The following is a 20505-nucleotide window of genomic DNA, read 5'->3' as shown; positions in this document are numbered from 1 at the left end:
GCGTCATTACCCACCCTTTATTAGATCTATTCGATCGTCGATACCTTAAATGTCTTCCAACTGTTTTTGGACCCCCAAAACTTGCCAAATTGCCAGAGAAACTCTGGGAATCAAAGCGTTTGATGTATTTTGAGTTTAGAGGAAATGTCATGAGAGAAATTTGCCATTCCTTTCATTATAGGGATCTTTCCCACTACTCTGTACGTAATCTGAGAATCTTTCAACTTTACAAATTGGAAGTATATGGGTATTGAAGGGGATAAAAATAGTAAACGGACGGAAACAGTGAGGACGGATCGACACCATGATTGACCCAGCTATGACGGTTAGGTGTTGCTGAATATCCGTCTTGTATAAATTAATTATGGATGCCACGTGGCATGTCGTTTGATATACTTCAGATAAGCTTTTGCTTTATCCCCACGCAAACGTGTATATTTAGACTTCTTGCGACACACGTTTGAGAAGACTCCTATATGGAAAGGAACTTGAGAAGGAAGTTGCATCCTCAAAGAAAGGTAATTCTACTCACTATAAATACCCCAGAAACCCTAAGTATGAAGGTACGCATAATATTCTTAACTCTAGCACTCTAGGGTTAAAGGAACGAGATTCTAACTTGACCTTCGGAGGGTATTTGGCCGACACCACACCGGTGCTCTCTTCTAGGTCCTTCGCTTTCTTTTTGCAGGTATTGCTTTCGTTTGAGGAGCGCTTGCAACTCACTGGTGATATTTTCGGCATCATCAGTTGGCGCCGTCTGTGGGGAAGAGGAAGAAAATCTTCTGATTATTTTTAGCCTCGCTCTATCCCTGAGACAAAGAGTTGCATGGCACTCACCCGATCGATGGCGACGAACAACAATCAAGGCGACAAACCACGTGCCACCGCTTTGGAAAGGCAGGTCCAAACGCTTGCGGCGGCGGTTGAGCGCCTCACTAAGCAGAATCATGATTTGGAAGAACAGTTGCGGCAAATAACCGCAAATCAGAGTGCACCACAGGAAGATCAGGAGGGCGCTAGCCCCGAAGGAAGGAACGTGGAAAGACCTGAGGGCAGCAACGCTCCGACTAGACCCGAGCGACAAGAAACCAATCCACCACTTGCTTTAGAAACAGTGCCGACTCACATAGCCACCGAGATGCAGGAGATGAGGGAACGTATGGATGCCATGATGAACGCCCTTAAGGGAAGGGTATCCAGCAATCTGGACGACCTAGTCCATAGAACGGATTCACCATTCACAGCGTTGGTGAATTCATACCCCGTCCCTTCGAAGTTTAAAATGCCCCATGTAGAAAACTATGACGGATCCAAGGACCCATTGGATCACCTGGAGTCTTTCAGAACTCTAATGCATCTTCAGGGTGTACCGGACGAGATCATGTGCAGGGCTTTCCTCACCACCTTGAAAGGGCCTGCGAGGGATTGGTACAGCAAGTTGACGCCTAATTCCATCGGCACTTTTAAGGAATTAGGTGCACAGTTCGTGTCACACTTCATTGGAAGTCATCGGCACAAGAGGTCTATTGCATGTATATTGGGAATTAAACAACGAGAGGGTGAGACTTTAAGGTCTTATATAGCCCGCTTTAATAAGGAATCCCTCTCGATAGACGAGGCCGACGACAAGACACTTGTGGCAGCATTCACAAACGGGTTACAAGAGGGTAAGTTCTTATTTTCCCTATGTAAGAATGACCCAAAGACTATGTCCGATGTCTATTACAGGGCGACGAAGTATATGAACGCGGAGGATGCCTTGCTGGCCAGAGAAGACTACAAACCAAAGAAAAGGGAGAGAGAGGAAGATATGAAACCAGATAACGGACGAAAAGTGGCTAGAACCAGAGATCGACGAGAAGACTGGAGACCCAAACCGCCTTCAGGGAGGTTCACAAGTTTCACCCCCCTCACAGCCCCAATTGACCAAGTGCTAATGCAAATCAAAGATGAAGGAAGCTTGACATTCCCGGGTAAGTTGAAGGGAGATCCGAACAAAAGGTCGAGAGATAGATATTGCCGCTTTCACCGGGACCACGGCCATGATACGACGGATTGTTTTGATTTGAAACAACAGATTGAAGCCCTTATAAGGCAAGGAAGGTTGCAAAGGTTCGTGAGGAAGGAAAGAACTGATCATCCTCAGGAGCAGAATCCTAGACGGGAAAACGAGCGTCCCAGACCACCGGTAGCAGACATACGGATGATAATGGGGGGCAACGCTTCAGTAGGATCGTCCAAGAAGGCCAGAAAGACTTATTTACGGACGGTACAAAGTGTCCAATCGACGGGACCTTCATTAGAAAGAATACGGCGAAACGGCTCCAGCATCGAGTTTTTTGAAGACGAGGCCCGGCGCCTTCACCACCCCCATGACGACGCGCTTGTGGTTAGCATCCAGGTAGGGGATTTCAACGTCCACCGAGTTCTAGTAGACAACGGGAGCTCAGCAGACATCCTTTACTATCCTGCGTTCCAGCAGATGGGGATTGCAAAGGAGCGCCAGATCCCGGCACGCGCGCCCCTCGTCGGCTTTGGGGGAACCCGAGTCCATCCTTTAGGATCCGTCACATTGGAGGTGACGGTAGGAGACTACCCACGACAAATAACTAAAAATGTCTCCTTTCTAGTGGTGGATTGTTCTTCAGCATACAACGCCATACTCGGACGACCTACACTCAACGCATGGAAAGCCATCACTTCAACCTACCATCTGATGATCAAGTTTCCCACTGAACATGGGGCTGGAGAACTACGCGGAAATCAAGTAACTGCGAGGGAATGCTACGTGGCCATGATGGAGATGGATGACCCTGTACAGACAATGAGCATCGAAGAACAGAGAATAATGGCAGAACCCGTGGAGACATTGGAAGAAGTCCAACTAGATGATTCAAGGCCTGATCGAACCACCAGGATAGGAACCTCGGTCGACCAACTGATTCGACATGCGCTTTTAATGTTCCTTAAAGAGAACCAAGATATGTTCGCATGGAGCCATGACGACATGCCGGGAATAGATCCAGCCGTCATAGTTCATAAATTGAATGTATCACCTTCCTTCCCCCCAGTCCGACAAAAGAAACGCGTGTTTGCTCCTGAGCGAGATCGGGCCGCAGCAGAGGAAGTGCGGAAGCTACGAGAAGCGGACTTCATACGAGAGGTGTACTACCCAGACTGGCTGGCGAACGTGGTAATGGTCAAAAAGTCAAATGGGAAGTGGAGAATGTGCGTTGATTTCACGGATCTGAACAAAGCATGCCCTAAAGATAGTTACCCGCTCCCACGGATTGACGCCTTAGTCGACTCAACCGCAAAACATGAGTTGTTGAGCTTCATGGACGCCTTCTCGGGGTACAACCAGATTAAGTTGGAGAAGACAGATCAAGAGAAGACATCATTCGTGACGAGTCAAGGGCTTTTTTGCTATAAGGTGATGCCATTCGGGCTCAAGAATGCAGGAGCCACATACCAAAGATTAATGAACAAGATGTTCGAGCACCAGATTGGCCGGAACGTCCAAGTCTACGTAGATGACATGTTGGTAAAAAGCGTAAAAGCGTCGGATCATCTGAGGGACCTCCAGGAGACTTTCGACACTCTTCGAACGTACAAAATGAAGCTGAACCCAAGCAAATGCGCATTCGGAGTAACTGCTGGAAAGTTCTTAGGGTTCATGGTGTCCCAGCGGGGCATCGAGGTCAACCCCGAGAAAGTAAAAGCAATAATGGATCTAGCTCCTCCAAGGACGGTGAAGGAAGTGCAAAGCCTGACAGGGAAGATAGCAGCCTTGAATAGGTTTGTATCAAGAGCAACAGACAAGTGTCTCCCTTTCTTTAGGACGCTAAGGAGATCTTTTGAATGGACGGACGAATGCCAAAGAGCATTTGAAGAGTTGAAGGCATATCTCTGTGCCCCACCGTTGCTAAGCCCGTCTACACCAGGGGAGGGATTATTCCTGTACCTGGCTGTCTCATCGGCAGCGGTAAGTGCGGCTCTCATTAGAGAAGAAAGGAAGGTACAGAAGCCCGTCTACTTTGTAAGCCGGGCGCTACGAGGCGCAGAGGAAAGGTACCCACGGATGGAGAAACTCGCCTTCGCGCTTGTAACTGCAGCCCGAAAACTGAAACCGTATTTTCAAGCACACGCAATAATAGTCCTGACGGATCAACCATTGCGGAGAGCAATGAACAATCCTGAAGCCGCTGGACGAATGGCCTTGTGGGCAATCGAGCTGAGCGAGTACGATATCCAATACCGGCCACGAACAGCTGTGAAAGGACAAATATTGGCAGACTTTATTGCGGAGTTCACTACACATGAGGAGCAGGGGGCAGCAGAGGAGCCCACATGGAGAATTCACACAGACGGATCCTCCAATAAGCATGCGGGAGGAGTCGGAGTTGTACTCCATACCCCAGAAGGAGATAAGATTGAATGTATGATCCGTCTGGAGTTCCCTACTACGAATAATGAAGCAGAGTATGAGGCCCTGATGGCGGGATTGGAGCTTGCAATAGCGGCTGGGGCCAGGAAGGCAGTGGTATACACCGATTCCCAAATCATAGCTAGCCAAGTTAATGGGAGTTATGATTGCAGGAGTGAACGAATGAGAAAGTACCTCGGAGAAGTGAAGGGTCGAACTAATGACCTCCAATTCACAATAACTCGAATCCCGAGAGAAGAGAACCAAGAAGCGGATCGACTTGCAAAGGCTGCTTCGGCCGAACCTATGGTTATCCCAGAACAGGTATTATCCTTTGTCCAATATTCGTCGTTGCTAGATAACGTTCAGGTGCAGGAGTTAACCACTGAAGACGATTGGACGATTCCAATTGTGACATACCTCAAGGACGGGAAGCTTCCAGACGGGAAGGAAGAAGCTAGGAAACTGAAGGTTAGAGCTGCCCGATTCATACTGATCAAAGGCATCCTCTACAAAAGAGGATTCTCCCGACCATATCTAAGATGCCTAGGCCATGACGAAGCAGATTATGTAATGAGGGAAGTTCATGAAGGGATTTGTGGAAACCACTCAGGATCGAGGTCTCTGGTACACAAGCTACTCAGAGCTGGGTATTATTGGCCGACAATGCAGAAGGATGCCCATATTTACGTGAGAGCCTGCGATAAGTGTCAACGGTTCGGCAATCTTATTAGGCAGCCAACAGAGGAACTCACACCCATGACGGCCCCATGGCCGTTCGCACAATGGGGATTGGACATCATGGGTCCATTTCCAATGGCAGCAAGACAACTGAAGTTCCTGGTAGTAGGAATCGACTACTTCACCAAATGGGTGGAAGCAGAAGCTCTTGCTACAATCACGGAGAAAAATATTCGCAACTTTGTATGGAGAAATATTATCTGCCGATATGGGATCCCGAGAGTACTCGTGTCGGACAATGGGAAGCAATTCGACAACGATGCGTTCCGAGACTTTTGTTCTCAGCTAGGAATCAAGAATCACTATTCGTCACCCGCTCATCCACAGGCTAATGGACAAGTTGAAGTCACGAACCGGTCCTTGTTAAAGATCATCAAGACCCGGCTCGAGGGGGCAAAGGGCATATGGCCGGACGAGTTACCAAGTGTCTTATGGGCGTACAGAACGACGGCAAGAACGCCAACGGGAGAAACACCGTTTCGATTGGCGTTTGGTGCTGAAGCCCTCATACCGGCAGAAGTAGGTTTGACGAGCTACCGCGTGGAAAGCTATGACGAGAATGAGAATGATGAAGCATTACGTCTAGAGCTTGACCTTGTTGACGAAGTCAGGGCAACGGCGGCTCAAAGACTGGCGCGGTACCAGGACATGATGGCAAAACACTACAACTCTAAGGTTCGGCACCGGGACTTCAAAGTTGGAGATCTAGTGTTACGAAAAGTGCTTGGCGCTACGAAAGATGCATCCCTGGGAAAGCTGGGTCCCAACTGGGAAGGCCCGTACCGAATCATTTCATGGCGCAGGAAGGGAACGTACTACTTGGAGACATTAGACGGAAAGAAGTTGAGCCATCCCTGGAACACGGAGCACCTGAAGAAGTACTACCAATAGTGCAGCAGTCACAATACCTAGGCTGCCTTACTTTTCAGTTTAGTTTTAGACAGATGTAGTTTTTACTCTTTAGACAGCTTTTCTTTTTCATGAACAATTTGGTTTATTGAACTTATGGGAGGAATTTTTTAAAAAAATGCATGCTGATGAAAATCTACAAATCCAAAAGTGGACGGTCAATCAAAACCGAAGAAAATCTACAAGTCCACAAAGTGGACGGATCACCCAAAGGGTGACAAATCTACGAGTCCACAAATTGGACGGATCACCCACAGGGTGATGAACCTACAAGTCCACATAGTGGACGGATCACCCAAAGGGTGAAGAACCCACAAGTCCACATAGTGGACGGATCACCCAAAGGGTGAAGAACCTACAAGTCCACATAGTGGACGGATCACCCAAAGGGTGAAGAACCTACAAGTCCACATAGTGGACGGATCACTCAAAGGGTGAAGAACCTACAAGTCCACATAGTGGACGGATCACCCAAAGGGTGAAGAACCTACAAGTCCACATAGTGGACGGATCACTCAAAGGGTGAAGAACCTACAAGTCCACATAGTGGACGGATCACCCAAAGGGTGAAGAGCCTACAAGTCCATATAGTGGACGGATCACCCATATTACAACTCCATAAAATAAGGCAGACCACAAAAAGATTGGAAAATCAAGTTCATAAGGTGGACGGTTAGTTAAAATGGACGGGTTATCTGAATATACGATGGATAATAAGCAAGCAACATGCCATTTAAGGTTTAATAAATCAAGTTTAAATTACAAATGACGGTTCAAACAAAAGTTCACTAAACAGTGATAAATTTTTACAAAAGGAAAAGTGTTCTATTCGTTCTTCGGAGATGAGTTCCCGTCCAATGGACCGTCGTCTTGCTGAGTAGGAGGTTGAACTTCACCTTCATCGGCTGGAGCAGTGACGGCCAACACTTCATCTGTACTCTCTGACTGGACGGATTGCGCGATTGTTTGCCCTTGAGCATCAATGTTGATGTGAGATACGTCCAACTCAGGGTACGACGACTTAACCTGACGGATAGCGTCGTCGAACCCGTCTGCAAAGGAGTTTCCGAGCTCCGTTATAAGATTCTCAGAATCACGATATTCTTGGACGGCTATCTCCTTGGCATTTTCAAGCTTCGACACCGTCTCCGTCAGCTGCTTATCTTTATTATTCAAAAGTTCACGTAGATGCCCATTCTCTTTCTCCACTTCGCCTCTAACTTGCTCCGAGCACTTGAGCTTTCTGTCCATATTAATCTTATAGGTCTTCAGCTCATGTAACTCCTCCTCCATTGTCTTGTTTTTCTGTCTCAGACGGTCCATGGATGTCTCGTGATTAAGGCAACGGCCAAAGAGCCCCTTCATCATCACCATGGCCTGGAAGCAAAAGAAAAGCGATGTCAAGATAATGACGGGCGTAAAGTAACTTAGCAACAATAGTAGACGGATCCAAAATTACCTGAGCAAGGGTGAAGAGTCCTGTTTCACCCATCGCTTCCGTCGAGTGGTTTCCAAGGTCTGCGTAGTCGTCAGCAGTCAGCATTGACGACATCTTCTCGAGAGCATAGCTCGAGTCTTCCCGGAAGAGGACGGGTGGTTTCTCCCCTGAAGGTGTTGGACCCTTCATTAAACCTTTGCCTTTCCCGTGTTTGACGGGCGTTTTCTCAGCTTGTAAGGCCACGACGGGTTCAACGGTAGTCCTTTGTTTCTTCGGAGGACGGTCCGCCTTCTCATGTTGGATTCGTTTTGACGGTACCGTATGGGTCGTCCCCTTTGCTTGACCCCCGTCCTGTTTTTTCTTTGCTGCTTGCTGTTTAATAAGGGCTCTCCTCCTGGCGGCGTCCATTTCTGCAAATCAAAGACGGATGAGACAGGAAAGGTAAAGTAAAGCAAAAGAAAAAAAATGAAAGACGGGTATAGTTTTGACGAACTTACGTTTTCGAACTCTGTTATCGTATTGACGGGCAACGGATGATGGTTCGGGTCCGTCACAATACCAATTCAGAGTATCAAGCGTGACGAGTTGAGCCCAAGTTCTTTCCTGCAGTTTTGTCTTGTTAAAAATTCTCTCCAAAAAACTCCACTGCTCCAAGTCAACCTGAGGACGGTCCCGAGCTGCAATAAAGGACGGTTAGACTTAGAAAATAAATTAAATTGACTTTAAAGATTGGACGGAAGCAAAAAGGGGTACACATACCCGACGGAGGCATTATGCCCCATGTTGTGTCGACGGGCATGTTAGATACATCTCCTAGATGGCACATCCATTCGTCCCCTTCTAAAAAGAAGTAACGACTCTTCCAGTCTCTATTTGAGTCTGGAGTGTCACTGACGAGCCTCAATAAGGGACTTCTAGCTACAAAGCTATACATCCCCTTGGACTTGACGATCTCTGTTGAACGGTAACAATGGAAAAATTCTTCCACCGTCAACCTTCGGGAACCTTCAGACATCGCCCCATACAAAACCTCAACCCCAATGAACACTCTCCAGGCATTTGGGGAGATTTGGGTGACGGACAGACCAAGGTATTGAAGAAGTCGACGGTGAAGAGAACTCAAGGGAAATCTGAGCCCCGCCTTTAAAGCTTGCTCGTAGATCCCAACACCGTCTACCCCCTTGTAGTAGCATTTCTCGGATTTGTTGGGAAGACGTAGACGGATGTTGTCTGGTATTTGGTACTTTGTCCTAAGTGTGTTGAGTTGAGATTCGGTCATGGACGACCTAAAATCGTTTACCGTCCAGAGAGGCAGCATGACGAACTCCCTAAGGCCATCTGGGCCAATTACTGATTCGACGGGAGGATCCACACCGTCCAAGCTACTACTGGACGATTCTGAACTCTCCGTTTCTATACCACCATCAAGGGAAGAAGAGGTACTTGACGGATCCCTCTCTTCACTTGAAGTGTCAGGATCTCTTGGACCTGACGGAAACTTTTCATCGTAGCCCGCCCCCTCGCGGACAAACGACTGGTTACTTGACGCACTAGACATTACCTACATTTATGACGGTACAACCTAAGACACCGACGGTTCTAAAGAAAATACATGTACTTAAAGCAGTGAAAGTCAAAGAAAGACGGAGAAAGGTTTGGAATACGTACCGGATCGAAGTGGTTTCTGACGAGAATTGACGGACGGATCTGCTGAAATGACGGGAAGGCACGATAGTTGTGACGGTTATGCTCTGCTCACAAGTTTTTCATATGAAGGTAAAATGAGGGGAGAAAAATTTGGCTTTTTATAGAGCAGAGGGCGCGGGATACGAAGCGACGCCTCGGTTTGAGTAAATAGCCAATCCATGAAGGCCACGTGCTCTTCGCCAGAAATGTAGGCCACGTGTCATCCTTCATGGTATGCCAAGACCGTCCCCATTTAATACATTGCTTTTAGTCATTCCATGGATCCGTCAGATTATAAGGACGGATCCAGGGAATGAAGGGGGCAACTGAAGGGGATAAAAATAGTAAACGGACGGAAACAGTGAGGACGGATCGACACCATGATTGACCCAGCTATGACGGTTAGGTGTTGCTGAATATCCGTCTTGTGTAAATTAATTATGGATGCCACGTGGCATGTCGTTTGATATACTTCAGATAAGCTTTTGCTTTATCCCCACGCAAACGTGTATATTTAGACTTCTTGCGACACACGTTTGAGAAGACTCCTATATGGAAAGGAACTTGAGAAGGAAGTTGCATCCTCAAAAAAAGGTAATTCTACTCACTATAAATACCCCAGAAACCCTAAGTATGAAGGTACGCATAATATTCTTAACTCTAGCACTCTAGGGTTAAAGGAACGAGATTCTAACTTGACCTTCGGAGGGTATTTGGCCGACACCACACCGGTGCTCTCTTCTAGGTCCTTCGCTTTCTTTTTGCAGGTATTGCTTTCGTTTGAGGAGCGCTTGCAACTCACTGGTGATATTTTCGGCATCATCAGGTATGATGAGAGCGCGCAGCAGCGGAGCGGTATTACTCTTCAAAAAAAAAAAAAAAGCAGCAGAGTGGCATTACAGGTAATATCTTCTCTCTCTCTCTCTCTCAAATCTCAAATCTCAAATTGTTAAACTTCAATTTTTTTGTTTGGGGTGGTGGTTATGGTACAGGGACTCTTTTGTTCGAATACCGGATATAAATTCTTCCAAAAGGAAAGAGAATGGATCAGTAACTGCATTTTAGTAAGCATGAACCTGCCTCTAAATTGGTGTAATAAAAAGTTGATGGGGATTTGCTCTTGGTGCTTGTTTTGATGCATTTTATCCACCTGTTTCTGGGTTTCTGCTGATAAATAGAGTTCGTGTGATAGTCCTTGGTGACATGCCTCACACGCGTGAGTCATGACTTTAAAATTTTCTGTAGCTCTGGCGTGGACCAAATTTGGCTACTGTATTTGTCAAGTGATGGTTGGTTTCCTACTGTTCAAGATGGTGAATGCAATCAGATTAAGGTTTTATTTGAGACCTCTAGCCCACGCCTGATGTGTGAGAATGTGTTGTTTGATATACGAGCAGAATATGAAAAGAGTTAAGCCAAGCAATTGCACAATGTGGCAAAAGTCGTGTCAATACTTGAAAGGGTTCAGGTCTGGTCCACTGGGGACTGTTACAAAATTGTTTCAAATTCCTAATTTCACTTGATTTTGATTTTTTTTTTCTTTTTTATTAAGAAAATTTATTTTTTGTTATAGAAGTGATTTTGGTACTTCGTGTTAGTTTGGATTGCGTTGAAAATGGCTACCTCTGCGATTACGTTTTTAAACAGTGGGTCTCATGCACTATTCACGAGACCCGTAAGTACGAAATTCAACAAAATTTTCTTTAAAACTAGGTCTTATGGCACTATTTACACATTTAAAAATTATTTTGCTATAGTATTTTCAGTAATAAGTTTTCAATTTTTTTTTAATAAACGGTATCCAAACAAACCATTTTTGTTTGGAATGATTTTTTTTTTTTTTTTGCTAAGTTGAAGAAAGGTATTCTTAAAGTTCCAGATCTAGAGCCCATTGTAGTGTAGGCCAAGCCCAATTCTTGTACATCACTAAACACTTAACCCATTGTAGTGTAGGTCAAGCCCAATACTTTTTGAGTATGTCCAAACTTAATGGTGATGTGTGATGTGTCATTGGTGTACAGAACTCAACGCCAAAAATAAAATAATGTAGCAAGACAAAATGGAAGTACAAGAAAGAAAGGGAAAGAGAGAATAATGCCATTTGGTCTACGTCTCCAAAAGAAAGTTGTTGATAAATACATATTACTATGTATTAAAATGAAATTGCGTAACCTAAATAGTAGATTAATACAACTTACAAGGTTTGAAGTACAAGTAGAATTAAGACTGTTTTGCTCTCACACCAAGTAAAATTGGACTAAGGTTTCCTTGTTTGTGCACTTAAGTAGGATTAGACTTGAGTTTTGACTAGAACTAGCGGCAAACTCATGCAATGCGCGAGAATATATAAATATTATGTAATGAGTTGTAATATATAAAAAATAACAATTATTTCAAGTATTTTTTTTTAAGGTTTCTACAAATATTTTTTTAATCTTTTTATCTCTTTAAATATATTATACTATTATTTTTTGTATGTTTGATTAATATTTTCTTAAGGTGAGCCATTTTTTTTTTAAATTTCTATTGTAGTGTGTTATATTTACCTAATATACAACTAAACTTTATAGGTTTTAAATTTATTATTCAAATTTCTCCTCTCTTAAGGAATAAGAAGATTATCATAATAATAAAAACTTAGTACAAAATTATAATGTTATCTTAACCAAAATTAAAATAAAATCAAAGGAATAAAAGATAAACTTTACAATAATTTGTTACTCAAACAATTGGTAGACATCTTCAACTTCATAGTAATGTAAATTGTGTTTTGATATAAACTCACATTCTTATTTCCAAAAAAAAAACTAAATATTAACCCAAAGCAAAGTTATAAAAGGAAGAGAGAAGACTTTGTGATGGAAAATTAAAAAAAAAATACAATACCAAAACACTTTTTTTATAATAAAAAAAACCATTTATCTTAAGCAGAGTTATAAGAAATAACAAAAATTCACCAAAAGAAAGTAGAGAGAGAGAGAGTACTCACAATTTGTTTGTGGAAAAAATATGGATTAAACGAGAGATAATATCAAATTTATACCAAATGAAATGGAGAGAAGAAGAGTCAAAATATAAAATATATGAAATGATGAAGAAAGTGTAATGGTGAAGTAGAGAGTAGTGGGAAGATAAAGAAACAAAGTGGGAAGGGAAAGATTGGAGGAAGTGTAATAGTAAATGTGGACTAATAGGGAGAATAAAAGTTTTTTATTATTATTAATAATAGGGAGAGAAAAAGTTTTAAAAAGAAAAGAAGAGGTAGAAAATAAGTGGATGATGTGACCGCTAATGTGGTTCATCAGGAATGTAGTAACAATAAATGCTAAGCTTATACATGTGTGTGTGTATTTAGGCCTTGATATATTTGACAATATTAAACCGGGCAAGTGTAAATACTTTAGCCATTCTAGTCATGGAGTTGTGTAAAAGTAAGCTATTGGTAATTATAGTGACAAGAAAGAAGTGTTCATTCGGTAATTGCAGATTCTGGTCATGGTTGATCTGGTCTTAGAAAAAACCATCCATCCTTTGTTTATGTAAGTATACATTCTTGGTTGAAATGACAGCTTTACTTGCACTTGCTTGTATCTTTGTAAAACTGCTTTGATTATAAATCCTCCAAAGATGTTATTGATTAATTATAGAAGCTGCATTGAAAATTTGAAGCATGCAATATGTTTTTGATCGACACAAAAAAAACTTTAAAATATCAGTTTCTTTCCTCACTTTCTAAAGATGGGCTCTTCTATTCCTATTCTTGTCTGCTATAGTGCTTAGCATGGCAGATGCAGACTAACCAACAACTTTTATACTGAGGGACTCAATAGATGATGTCGCCGCCTCTCTGAATCTGCTCTGCTCTCCGCCTCCCTCATCAGTACAGCCGTGAGCCGTGAGCCGTGAACTTCATCTTCTGATCTTCATTCTTCAATCTTCAGGAATCAGGCATAAATAATTAGGTACAGTCTAGATATTTGGATTTTGGGGTCCGGTTTGGGCCTTCAAGTTTTGGGCCTTCAGCTTCAAGATTTTGTTTTTTTAGTGATTCAGCCCTTTTTATTTAATGATTCTGCCGTATTGTATTTGTAATGATTCTGATTTCTGATTCAGCCTTCTTTTTTTTTTTTTTTTTTTTGGGCTATAGATAGGATTTGTAATTTGTTTTGTGTGGGTGGGTATTATAAATTAATAAGCCTAATTTTATAGTTTTGCTTAAATTTTTGTTATGCTTGTGTTTTTTTTTTAAATTTTAATCTTGTGTTTTTTTATATATATACATATTTTTTTTAGTTAGTGGTAATATATTAAATAAGTCTTTATTTATGCAAGTTGAGATTGCTAAAAACTTATATTGTTCGGTGAAACTATAACAATAATTTCTATATAAATCAGGTTCTATTTCTCATTTGCTCTACACTTGAAAGTTTTTTTTAATTTTAGTCTTTATAAATATATTGTTTGATTAGAAATGTCTACTAGAAAATATGCATCTAGATATGAAAAACTTAAAAAAAGAAAAAAAAATTAATTGAGTCTCAAAAAGGATCAATGCATAAATTTGTTATTAGTAATAAATAAAATATAACACAAAATTTAAATGAAAATATCACAAATGAGCAAGAAATTCACTAAAAAGAGTTAGAAAATAATGAACTGATACAATTGCAAGATAACAATGATGTTCAATTTTGCAATTAAACAAATCTTGATAATGAACTTCAAAATAATTTAGAAGAAAATGAAAATAATCATGAAAATGTCACAAATGAACAAGTTTATCATAATGATGTTCAACTAGAAGAAAATGAAAATAATAATGACATGTTGAATTATAATCCTCCAAATATTTATGATCTAAGTAATTGGAAAAATATTGACACAAAAGGCAAGAAAAATAAATTTTAAATGAAATATATTATAATATAAAAATATTAAATAAACATTAATTTAATTAATATATAGGTATAAAAAATGCCCCAATTTTAGTTCCCGCCTTAGGCCCCAAAATGTCTAGGGCCGACCCTGTTGGGACCAACAATTTCATACCAGGAAGCCAAGCAAGAGCCAATTTATAGGCATCGATTTTCCTCACTCTAGACCCACTGGAAGGTTCAGTAATGGCTTTAACAGTGCAGATGTTCTTGGTTAGTATACTTCTAGCACAAGCAAACTTTATGTTAAAATAAATTGTACTTGTCATAAAACCAGGCCACATGTTTCAAACTAAACTTAAACTAGTGGCATTATTCAATTAAAGTTGACATTGCTTTTTTTTTTTTAATGATGGTTTCTTGGTCAGCCAAGGTAATGGCTTACAGGAAAAGTCTATTGAAAAATATGGCTAAATAAACAAGTTTTGATCCAACAATACAAATTTTAAAAATTTAGCAATGACAAAAATAAATAGATAGAGTTAGAAAGATCTCACAAACTATAGAATCACGCAAAATACATTGTCTTTAAAGGTTAATTCGTGCCGCCCGGGGTAGAACTCGGTGTGAATGGCTCTCTTGGCCGAACAACCCTCAAAATTAGACTATAGTAATTTCTTCAAATTGATCACACACTCAAGCAAGAAGAACTAGGAACAACCTTACTTGCCTTTCCTTTCTTTAAAAAAATAAAGCTGAAATTTCTGTGCTGCAAAAAAAAACAGAGCAAGATAGAGAGATATGGCTTGAGAAGAAGAGAGAAAATATGAGTATTGAATAGTGTGATATGTAGGGTTTATAAGCTAATTGATGTGAGGGCTGATGGGCTGCACTGACGGTTACAGTGCATGCCAACGGGCAGCACATTAAATGCCCCAACGGGCAGAACCAAATTGGGCTAAGGCAAAAGGAATGAAGCCCAAGAGAGATAGAGACAAGTTTAAGTCCAACCCAAGACCAACTCTAACCCTTAGCCCATTATTTTTCAATCTACCACTTAAGTGGTGCTATGGTTTATAAACCTATATGAGAACTCATCTCTAACTACTGTGGGACACAAGCGTAGTTTAAGAGTTTGAAACACCCTTACTCCAACAAAGTCCACCACCTTTTCTTTCTCTTGTAAACAGTTTATCTGGTCTAACGAACCATAGCATCAAAGGTATAAACTTTGCCTCTGGAGGGGCCGGCATTTTGGACATAACAGGACAATCAATGGTGAGGGCCTCTCTGTACTCAGAACCTTTAGCATGCCCTCGTTAAATTGAGAAACGGTCAAGATTAAATGAGAATAAATTCTGGTTTTCGTATATATTCCTTGATGTCATAGTGAAGAACTTAAATTTAAGATGAATCAATCTCTGTGTTATTGCATAAAGATGTGACAGGTTGTAATATTCTGATCAATGGTGGATAATCACACCATACATATTGTAAAAGGCCAACTAATGTTGTTGCCTAGTGGCAGTTTAAAATGTATCACAAAGAATTCTGCAAGGGCATGATGGCTCATTATTTCCTAAAGAGAGATGTAATATATATATATATATATGAAATCTTCATTCCTCTTTAAGCATTATATTGATTGTGTTTATCATATTGTCCTCAGTTAACGTTAATGAAGTTTGGGAAAGAAAATACTCCATCCTCATCCAAAAACCAAAAGAATGTCATTTCTTTGGCTGTGCAAATACTGCAATTTGCCACAGTCCAAAACGATCTTATGGGTACAATGGGTCAAGCAGCAATGGAAAAGTTTCTTTTTAAGTCTTTGTTCTTCATTAGCATTGGTAGCAATGATATCTTTGCATATTACCATTCAAACAGTTCTCTATCAAAGCAGGCTTTCGTGTCCAATTTAGTACTCACTTATGAGAACCACTTAAAGGTAACATTTCTCTCTCTCCCCCTCACACCTACACGCAGTAATTTAGTCTAATAATTTACTTGGGTCATGCTAATATGACAGGATCTACTCAATCTTGGAGCAAGGAAATTCGGCCTTATAAGTGTTCCACCAATTGGTTGTCCATCTCATTGAATCTATAATGCTACTGGGGGGTGTTTAGAGGAGTTGAATGACCAAGCAAGAGCTTTTCATGCGACTGTTGATTCCCTATTGCGCAACCCCAGCTAAGAATTTGAGGGCATGAAGTACTCTTTTGGAAATACATTTGAGATGACACTCAGTGTTATTGAGGACCCACTTTCATTCAGTAAGCAATTCACTCCTAGAAAAATATTTCATGCATTTATACATGTAAAGGAAAAGTTGTTCTTAATCGCAATGAATTGGCCCCTCGGCATTTCTATCTACTGAGTTGCTTATTTTGAAGACAGTCTATTTAATCTCGTATGTCCAATTGCCAGTTAAAATCTAGAGTGTGCTTCTACCACTGGTGCATTTATATTTACATGATTAATATAACAAGTAAGAAACTACTAAAATCTAATCATTTTAAACTTTTCCAGATTTAAAAGAGGTAAAAATCGCATGCTGTGGAGTGAGGAAGTTCAATGCAGAATCCATTTGTGATCCAAAAGAAAATCTTTGTTTGAATCATAAGGACCATTGTTCTGGGATTTATTTCACCCGACACAGGCTGCTTCTGAGTTTGCAACTATAATTCTCTATGGCGGTCCACCAAGATTCGTAGCCCCTATTAACTTCTTCCAGTTAACCAATGCCTAGTAGCCAAAGTAATCCTTGGGGCTTCCTAGCAACTGTATTGCAATAAAAAACTGTTTCTCTCTTTTTTATTTCTTCTTTTTCTTTCTATGATCTCCTCGTATGCTTTTGCCATTATAATGTTAGTAATGCACTGACACAAATAAATGTGAAAGCATAATTTTGATCTCATTGTTCAATAACTTTAATCTACAATTGGATGATTGTTATGATTATCAATAGAACCTGATACTTCAGATGTAGGCATATATTTTTCAGCCTCTTAGTTGACAAACCCTGCATATTGGCGTCAGGATTTGATAATTCGGATTCCCAGAAATATATGGCATTGATTTTGAGTTTTTATGTAAAATATAAGAGAAATAGATTTTAGTTTTCAATGATATACTTTAAGAAAATAGTACAGATAACTTAATTGTGAGACATTTACAGCACAGAGATATCATACCAAAATAGAAAGAAATTTGTGTTTACAATAGGCCTGTCAAGTTAATATTAGCAATTAATCTAGTTACTGTCTTAAACAAACTGGAGATCAACTTGCAAATCAGTTCATTTTGGAGCTCATTCACTGTTTGATCATTGAGCTTGCATTTTCAGATTACTTTTTCCTATATAAACATTGCCTTGAAAGCTTGTAGAGAATGTCTCGAAATCCATAGCTTCATTAGTGGATGAATCATCTTGTCCCCATTGGCTGCTTTCACCTGTGGAACTAATTTCATGCAGTGACTCATCTCTTTCCTTCTGCATCTTTAGCCAGTGTTCTGGCTCCTCAAATAACTTCACTATCTGCCAAAACAAAATAACAACCTTGTTAATTTGAAAATCAGTCTAAATGTGAACTGTAAAAATTTCTGCATATGATAGAATTCATTTTTCCAATGACATAAAGTCCTACCAGTTTTTTAAGTGGCCAACAAAGGGAAAAATATGAGGTTCAAGTTCGGCAGATTAATTTATTCTGCCTAAATGCATCCTGATTCAGATTAAGAGATAGCAGGACAATGTTATGTACACAGTTCAATTTTTTGAGCTTCTACCATATTTATATTGAAGTAATTTTTGGGATTGAAAATACCTAGGCAGTTGGGAAAAAGTTAAAATTGTTTGTTACTGGCATAACGAAGAGAACTTGTAACAATAAGCAAGAATTTTACCGCTTTCATTGTTGGCCTTCTAAAAGATGAATGCAAGAGACACAAGCTTGCCGCACTCATCATTCTTTCTATCTCTTCTTTGTCAAAGTCTTCATGCAGGTAAGGATCTATTAGATGTTTGCGTATGCCACAGTCGAGTAAAGACCTTGCCTGCATCTCAAAGGAGAAGAACTTAGATGAAGAATATTTTCTTTAAAGTATCATCGAAGCCAAACTTTCTTCTATTACCCAAAGTACTAAGCTTTCATTATTTTCCTGGTCGGTCTGAATAGCCTCTTTGCCAGTAATGAGTTCCAGAAGCACAACTCCAAAGGAGTAAACGTCTGTCTTCTCATCAACTGTTCCATACATCATGTACTCGGGGGCTGAATATCCAAAGGTCCCAACAACATTAAATGACTTTTCTGTTACTAGCTGAGATTGTTGAAGTACAATTGCCTCTCCAAAATCTGACAGCTGACAGGAGAAAACCAAAATAATTTGTAAGAATGGATCATGTAAGTACATAAGTAGATTATTTAAAAAGATATTCATAAAGAAATTCATAGTTAGGTATTTTTAATACAATATCATGTTTTAGGAATTAATCATTCATGCAATGAAAATGAGCAGGCTGTTTTAGAGAAAGGTAATCATCCCCAATTAGTATTTACTTGAGCAGCACTTGGTTATACCTTTCTACAATATACAAATCCCATCTTAATGGATTTCAGTTGATTAAATTGATGATAGTATGAACAAAGAACTTACTTGTGGTTGACAATTGTCAGAGAGGAGAATGTTAGATGACTTCACATCTCTATGAATGATAGGAGGGTTACAAGAATGATGAAGGTACTCCAGTGCCTTTGCCACACCAACTGCAACCCTCATCCTTTCACTCCACCTGAGTTGTCTCAAATTTTGCTTCAGGCTTCCATTGAGTAAATTGTACATGATTGCACGCATGTCTTCATGATTACAGTAACCAAGCATCTGAACTATGTGTTCGTGTTTTATTCCAGACAGCAAGTCTACTTCTCGGAGAAGATCATCTGCTGACCAGTGTGTGAGTTTAAGGATTTTCACTGCTGCAGTATGGCCATCCTCCAGGTTTGCTTGGTACACCTTACTGTGGCCACCTTCTCCAATCACCATATCAGGGCTAAAATTGTTAGTCACACAACGAAGCTCTTCTGGTGTGTAATGCCTGCAGGATCCCTCCTCTTCTAGTAGTTCCAATCTCTGAAATATTTTCTTTGTGATGAACTCAGGAACTTGTGCCGTGTTCTTGACTTTATACAATCCTGTTTTATTAATTTGTTGTGCTGATGATGACGTTGAGCAAGATGGTGCCGTCAATGACTTTCTCAAATGCCGGGTAGGAATCAATTGATCAAAGCAAGTGTGATGTAATGGAGATGACAAAGAAGTTTGAAGGACTGCCCTTGAAGAGCCTTGTTGAGAAGTCCCCTTCATATGAATTAGGGTTTTTCCTATGCCATCCAAGACCAAAAGAGAGCAAGTGGGAGGCAACCTTTTCAGACAATTAGTAATAACCAAGTCATTGGGCCTGCATAGCAAATAGACTCATCAGAGAGAGAGATAGAGAGAGAGAGAGAGAGAGACAGAGAGAGAGATTTGGTTTATGCTTTCATTACCCTGAAGGGCTGCATCCAAGTGCAAGGATAGTTGCGTAGTTGACTCTTACTTGATGGGTTAATTCAGATATATATGAGTCTCCTATACTAACCTTAACTTGGAAATCCACCTGCATAGATAAGCCAATTCAAATAAGCAGCAAGTTAAAACATCACCCTGCTCTCTAGTTTCTCCATTCCATTACAAAATGTGGAATACCTGCTTAGACTTGCATATATCTTCATGGATATGGAACGTGTTTGGATCAATTGTATCATCTGGAACCTGAACATGAATAGCTAGCACATTATCCCCTGGCTTGGCAACTGAATTGAGTAATTGAAGTAGCATCACTCTACTGCAATTATCAGCTTTTAAGCCTACAATGATCGTCCTCTTCTTCACTTTTTTTGACCTGAGGAGTGATGGCAATCGGATACCAATTCCAAGTCTTCTTCCAACCATCATAAACAATGTGGACCTCTTATTCTAGACCTCAGTGATGTTTTCTCCCTCCTTTGATTCGGTGATGCCTTAGATTTGCTGTTGGTTATATGTGTTAGTCTGATGTAATGCGATCTCTTCAAGTCCACTTTTCATAAAATTCACCTTTATGGTTTGGCTATTTATGGGTTTGAGCATTTACTAATATTTGGTGAGTACTTATGACAAAATTTAGCCAGCTTCAAGTTACCCAAAAGAGGGAAGTAATGACATGTCGTGACAGTTATATAGTACAGTATAGACTGATGGAAATTTTTCCTGCATAACTTCTCCCATAAATTTTTTTCTTTCCTCCACAGGTTTGTACTAAAACAAGAGAAATGCTTTTAAGGCTAACGATCTTTTGAAGAAGTCAGAGAAGATTACTCACTGCACTAAACTATAAACATGTGAGA

The 20505-nt window shown here is 40.5% G+C and overlaps 1 protein-coding gene and 2 long non-coding RNA genes across 4 annotated transcripts; 2 read left to right on the top strand and 1 right to left on the bottom strand.

Annotated features, from left to right (window-relative positions):
- Positions 1-31: 31 nt before the first annotated feature.
- Positions 32-13328, top strand: LOC142642554 (uncharacterized). 2 transcript variants are annotated; one of them, XR_012845677.1, is made up of 3 exons: positions 32-247; positions 10030-10105; positions 12977-13328. It is a non-coding gene; the product is annotated as an uncharacterized LOC142642554 (long non-coding RNA). The 2 variants fall into 2 exon arrangements; XR_012845676.1 differs by lacking the exon at positions 12977-13328 and adding an exon at positions 10196-10794.
- A 1768-nt stretch (positions 13329-15096) lies between these two features.
- LOC142642100 (uncharacterized) lies at positions 15097-17072 on the top strand. Its single transcript, XR_012845586.1, has 3 exons — positions 15097-16025; positions 16107-16353; positions 16610-17072. It is a non-coding gene; the product is annotated as an uncharacterized LOC142642100 (long non-coding RNA).
- Positions 17073-17193: 121 nt separating this feature from the next.
- On the bottom strand, positions 17194-20206 carry LOC142643702 (protein kinase STUNTED-like). Its single transcript, XM_075818408.1, has 6 exons — positions 19826-20206; positions 19627-19736; positions 18737-19538; positions 18215-18442; positions 17987-18136; positions 17194-17618 (listed from the first exon to the last, which is right to left on the bottom strand). Exons 1-6 carry the CDS (start codon positions 20072-20074, stop codon positions 17406-17408), a joined length of 1752 nt encoding a protein of 583 aa, XP_075674523.1. The 5' UTR covers positions 20075-20206; the 3' UTR covers positions 17194-17405.
- Between the last annotated feature and the right edge of the window lie 299 nt (positions 20207-20505).

The sequence above is a fragment of the Castanea sativa genome, chromosome 7 (genome assembly GCF_040712315.1).
Source record: "Castanea sativa cultivar Marrone di Chiusa Pesio chromosome 7, ASM4071231v1".
NCBI classification, from domain to species: Eukaryota; Viridiplantae; Streptophyta; class Magnoliopsida; order Fagales; family Fagaceae; genus Castanea; species Castanea sativa.
The sequence above is the reverse complement of the archived record's forward strand: the minus strand, read 5'-3'. Positions and strand labels throughout refer to the sequence as shown.

Bases quoted from the DNA above. Each gene is read 5' to 3' on its own strand.
- LOC142643702 (XM_075818408.1), bottom strand. From the start codon at position 20,074: ATGATGGTTGGAAGAAGACTTGGAATTGGTATCCGATTGCCATCACTC. The intron at 19,737-19,825 runs GTATTCCACATT...TTATCTATGCAG, and splicing joins ATATATGCAAGTCTAAGCAG to GTGGATTTCCAAGTTAAGGT. The intron at 18,443-18,736 runs GTAAGTTCTTTG...TTCTCCTGTCAG, and splicing joins CTGACAATTGTCAACCACAA to CTGTCAGATTTTGGAGAGGC.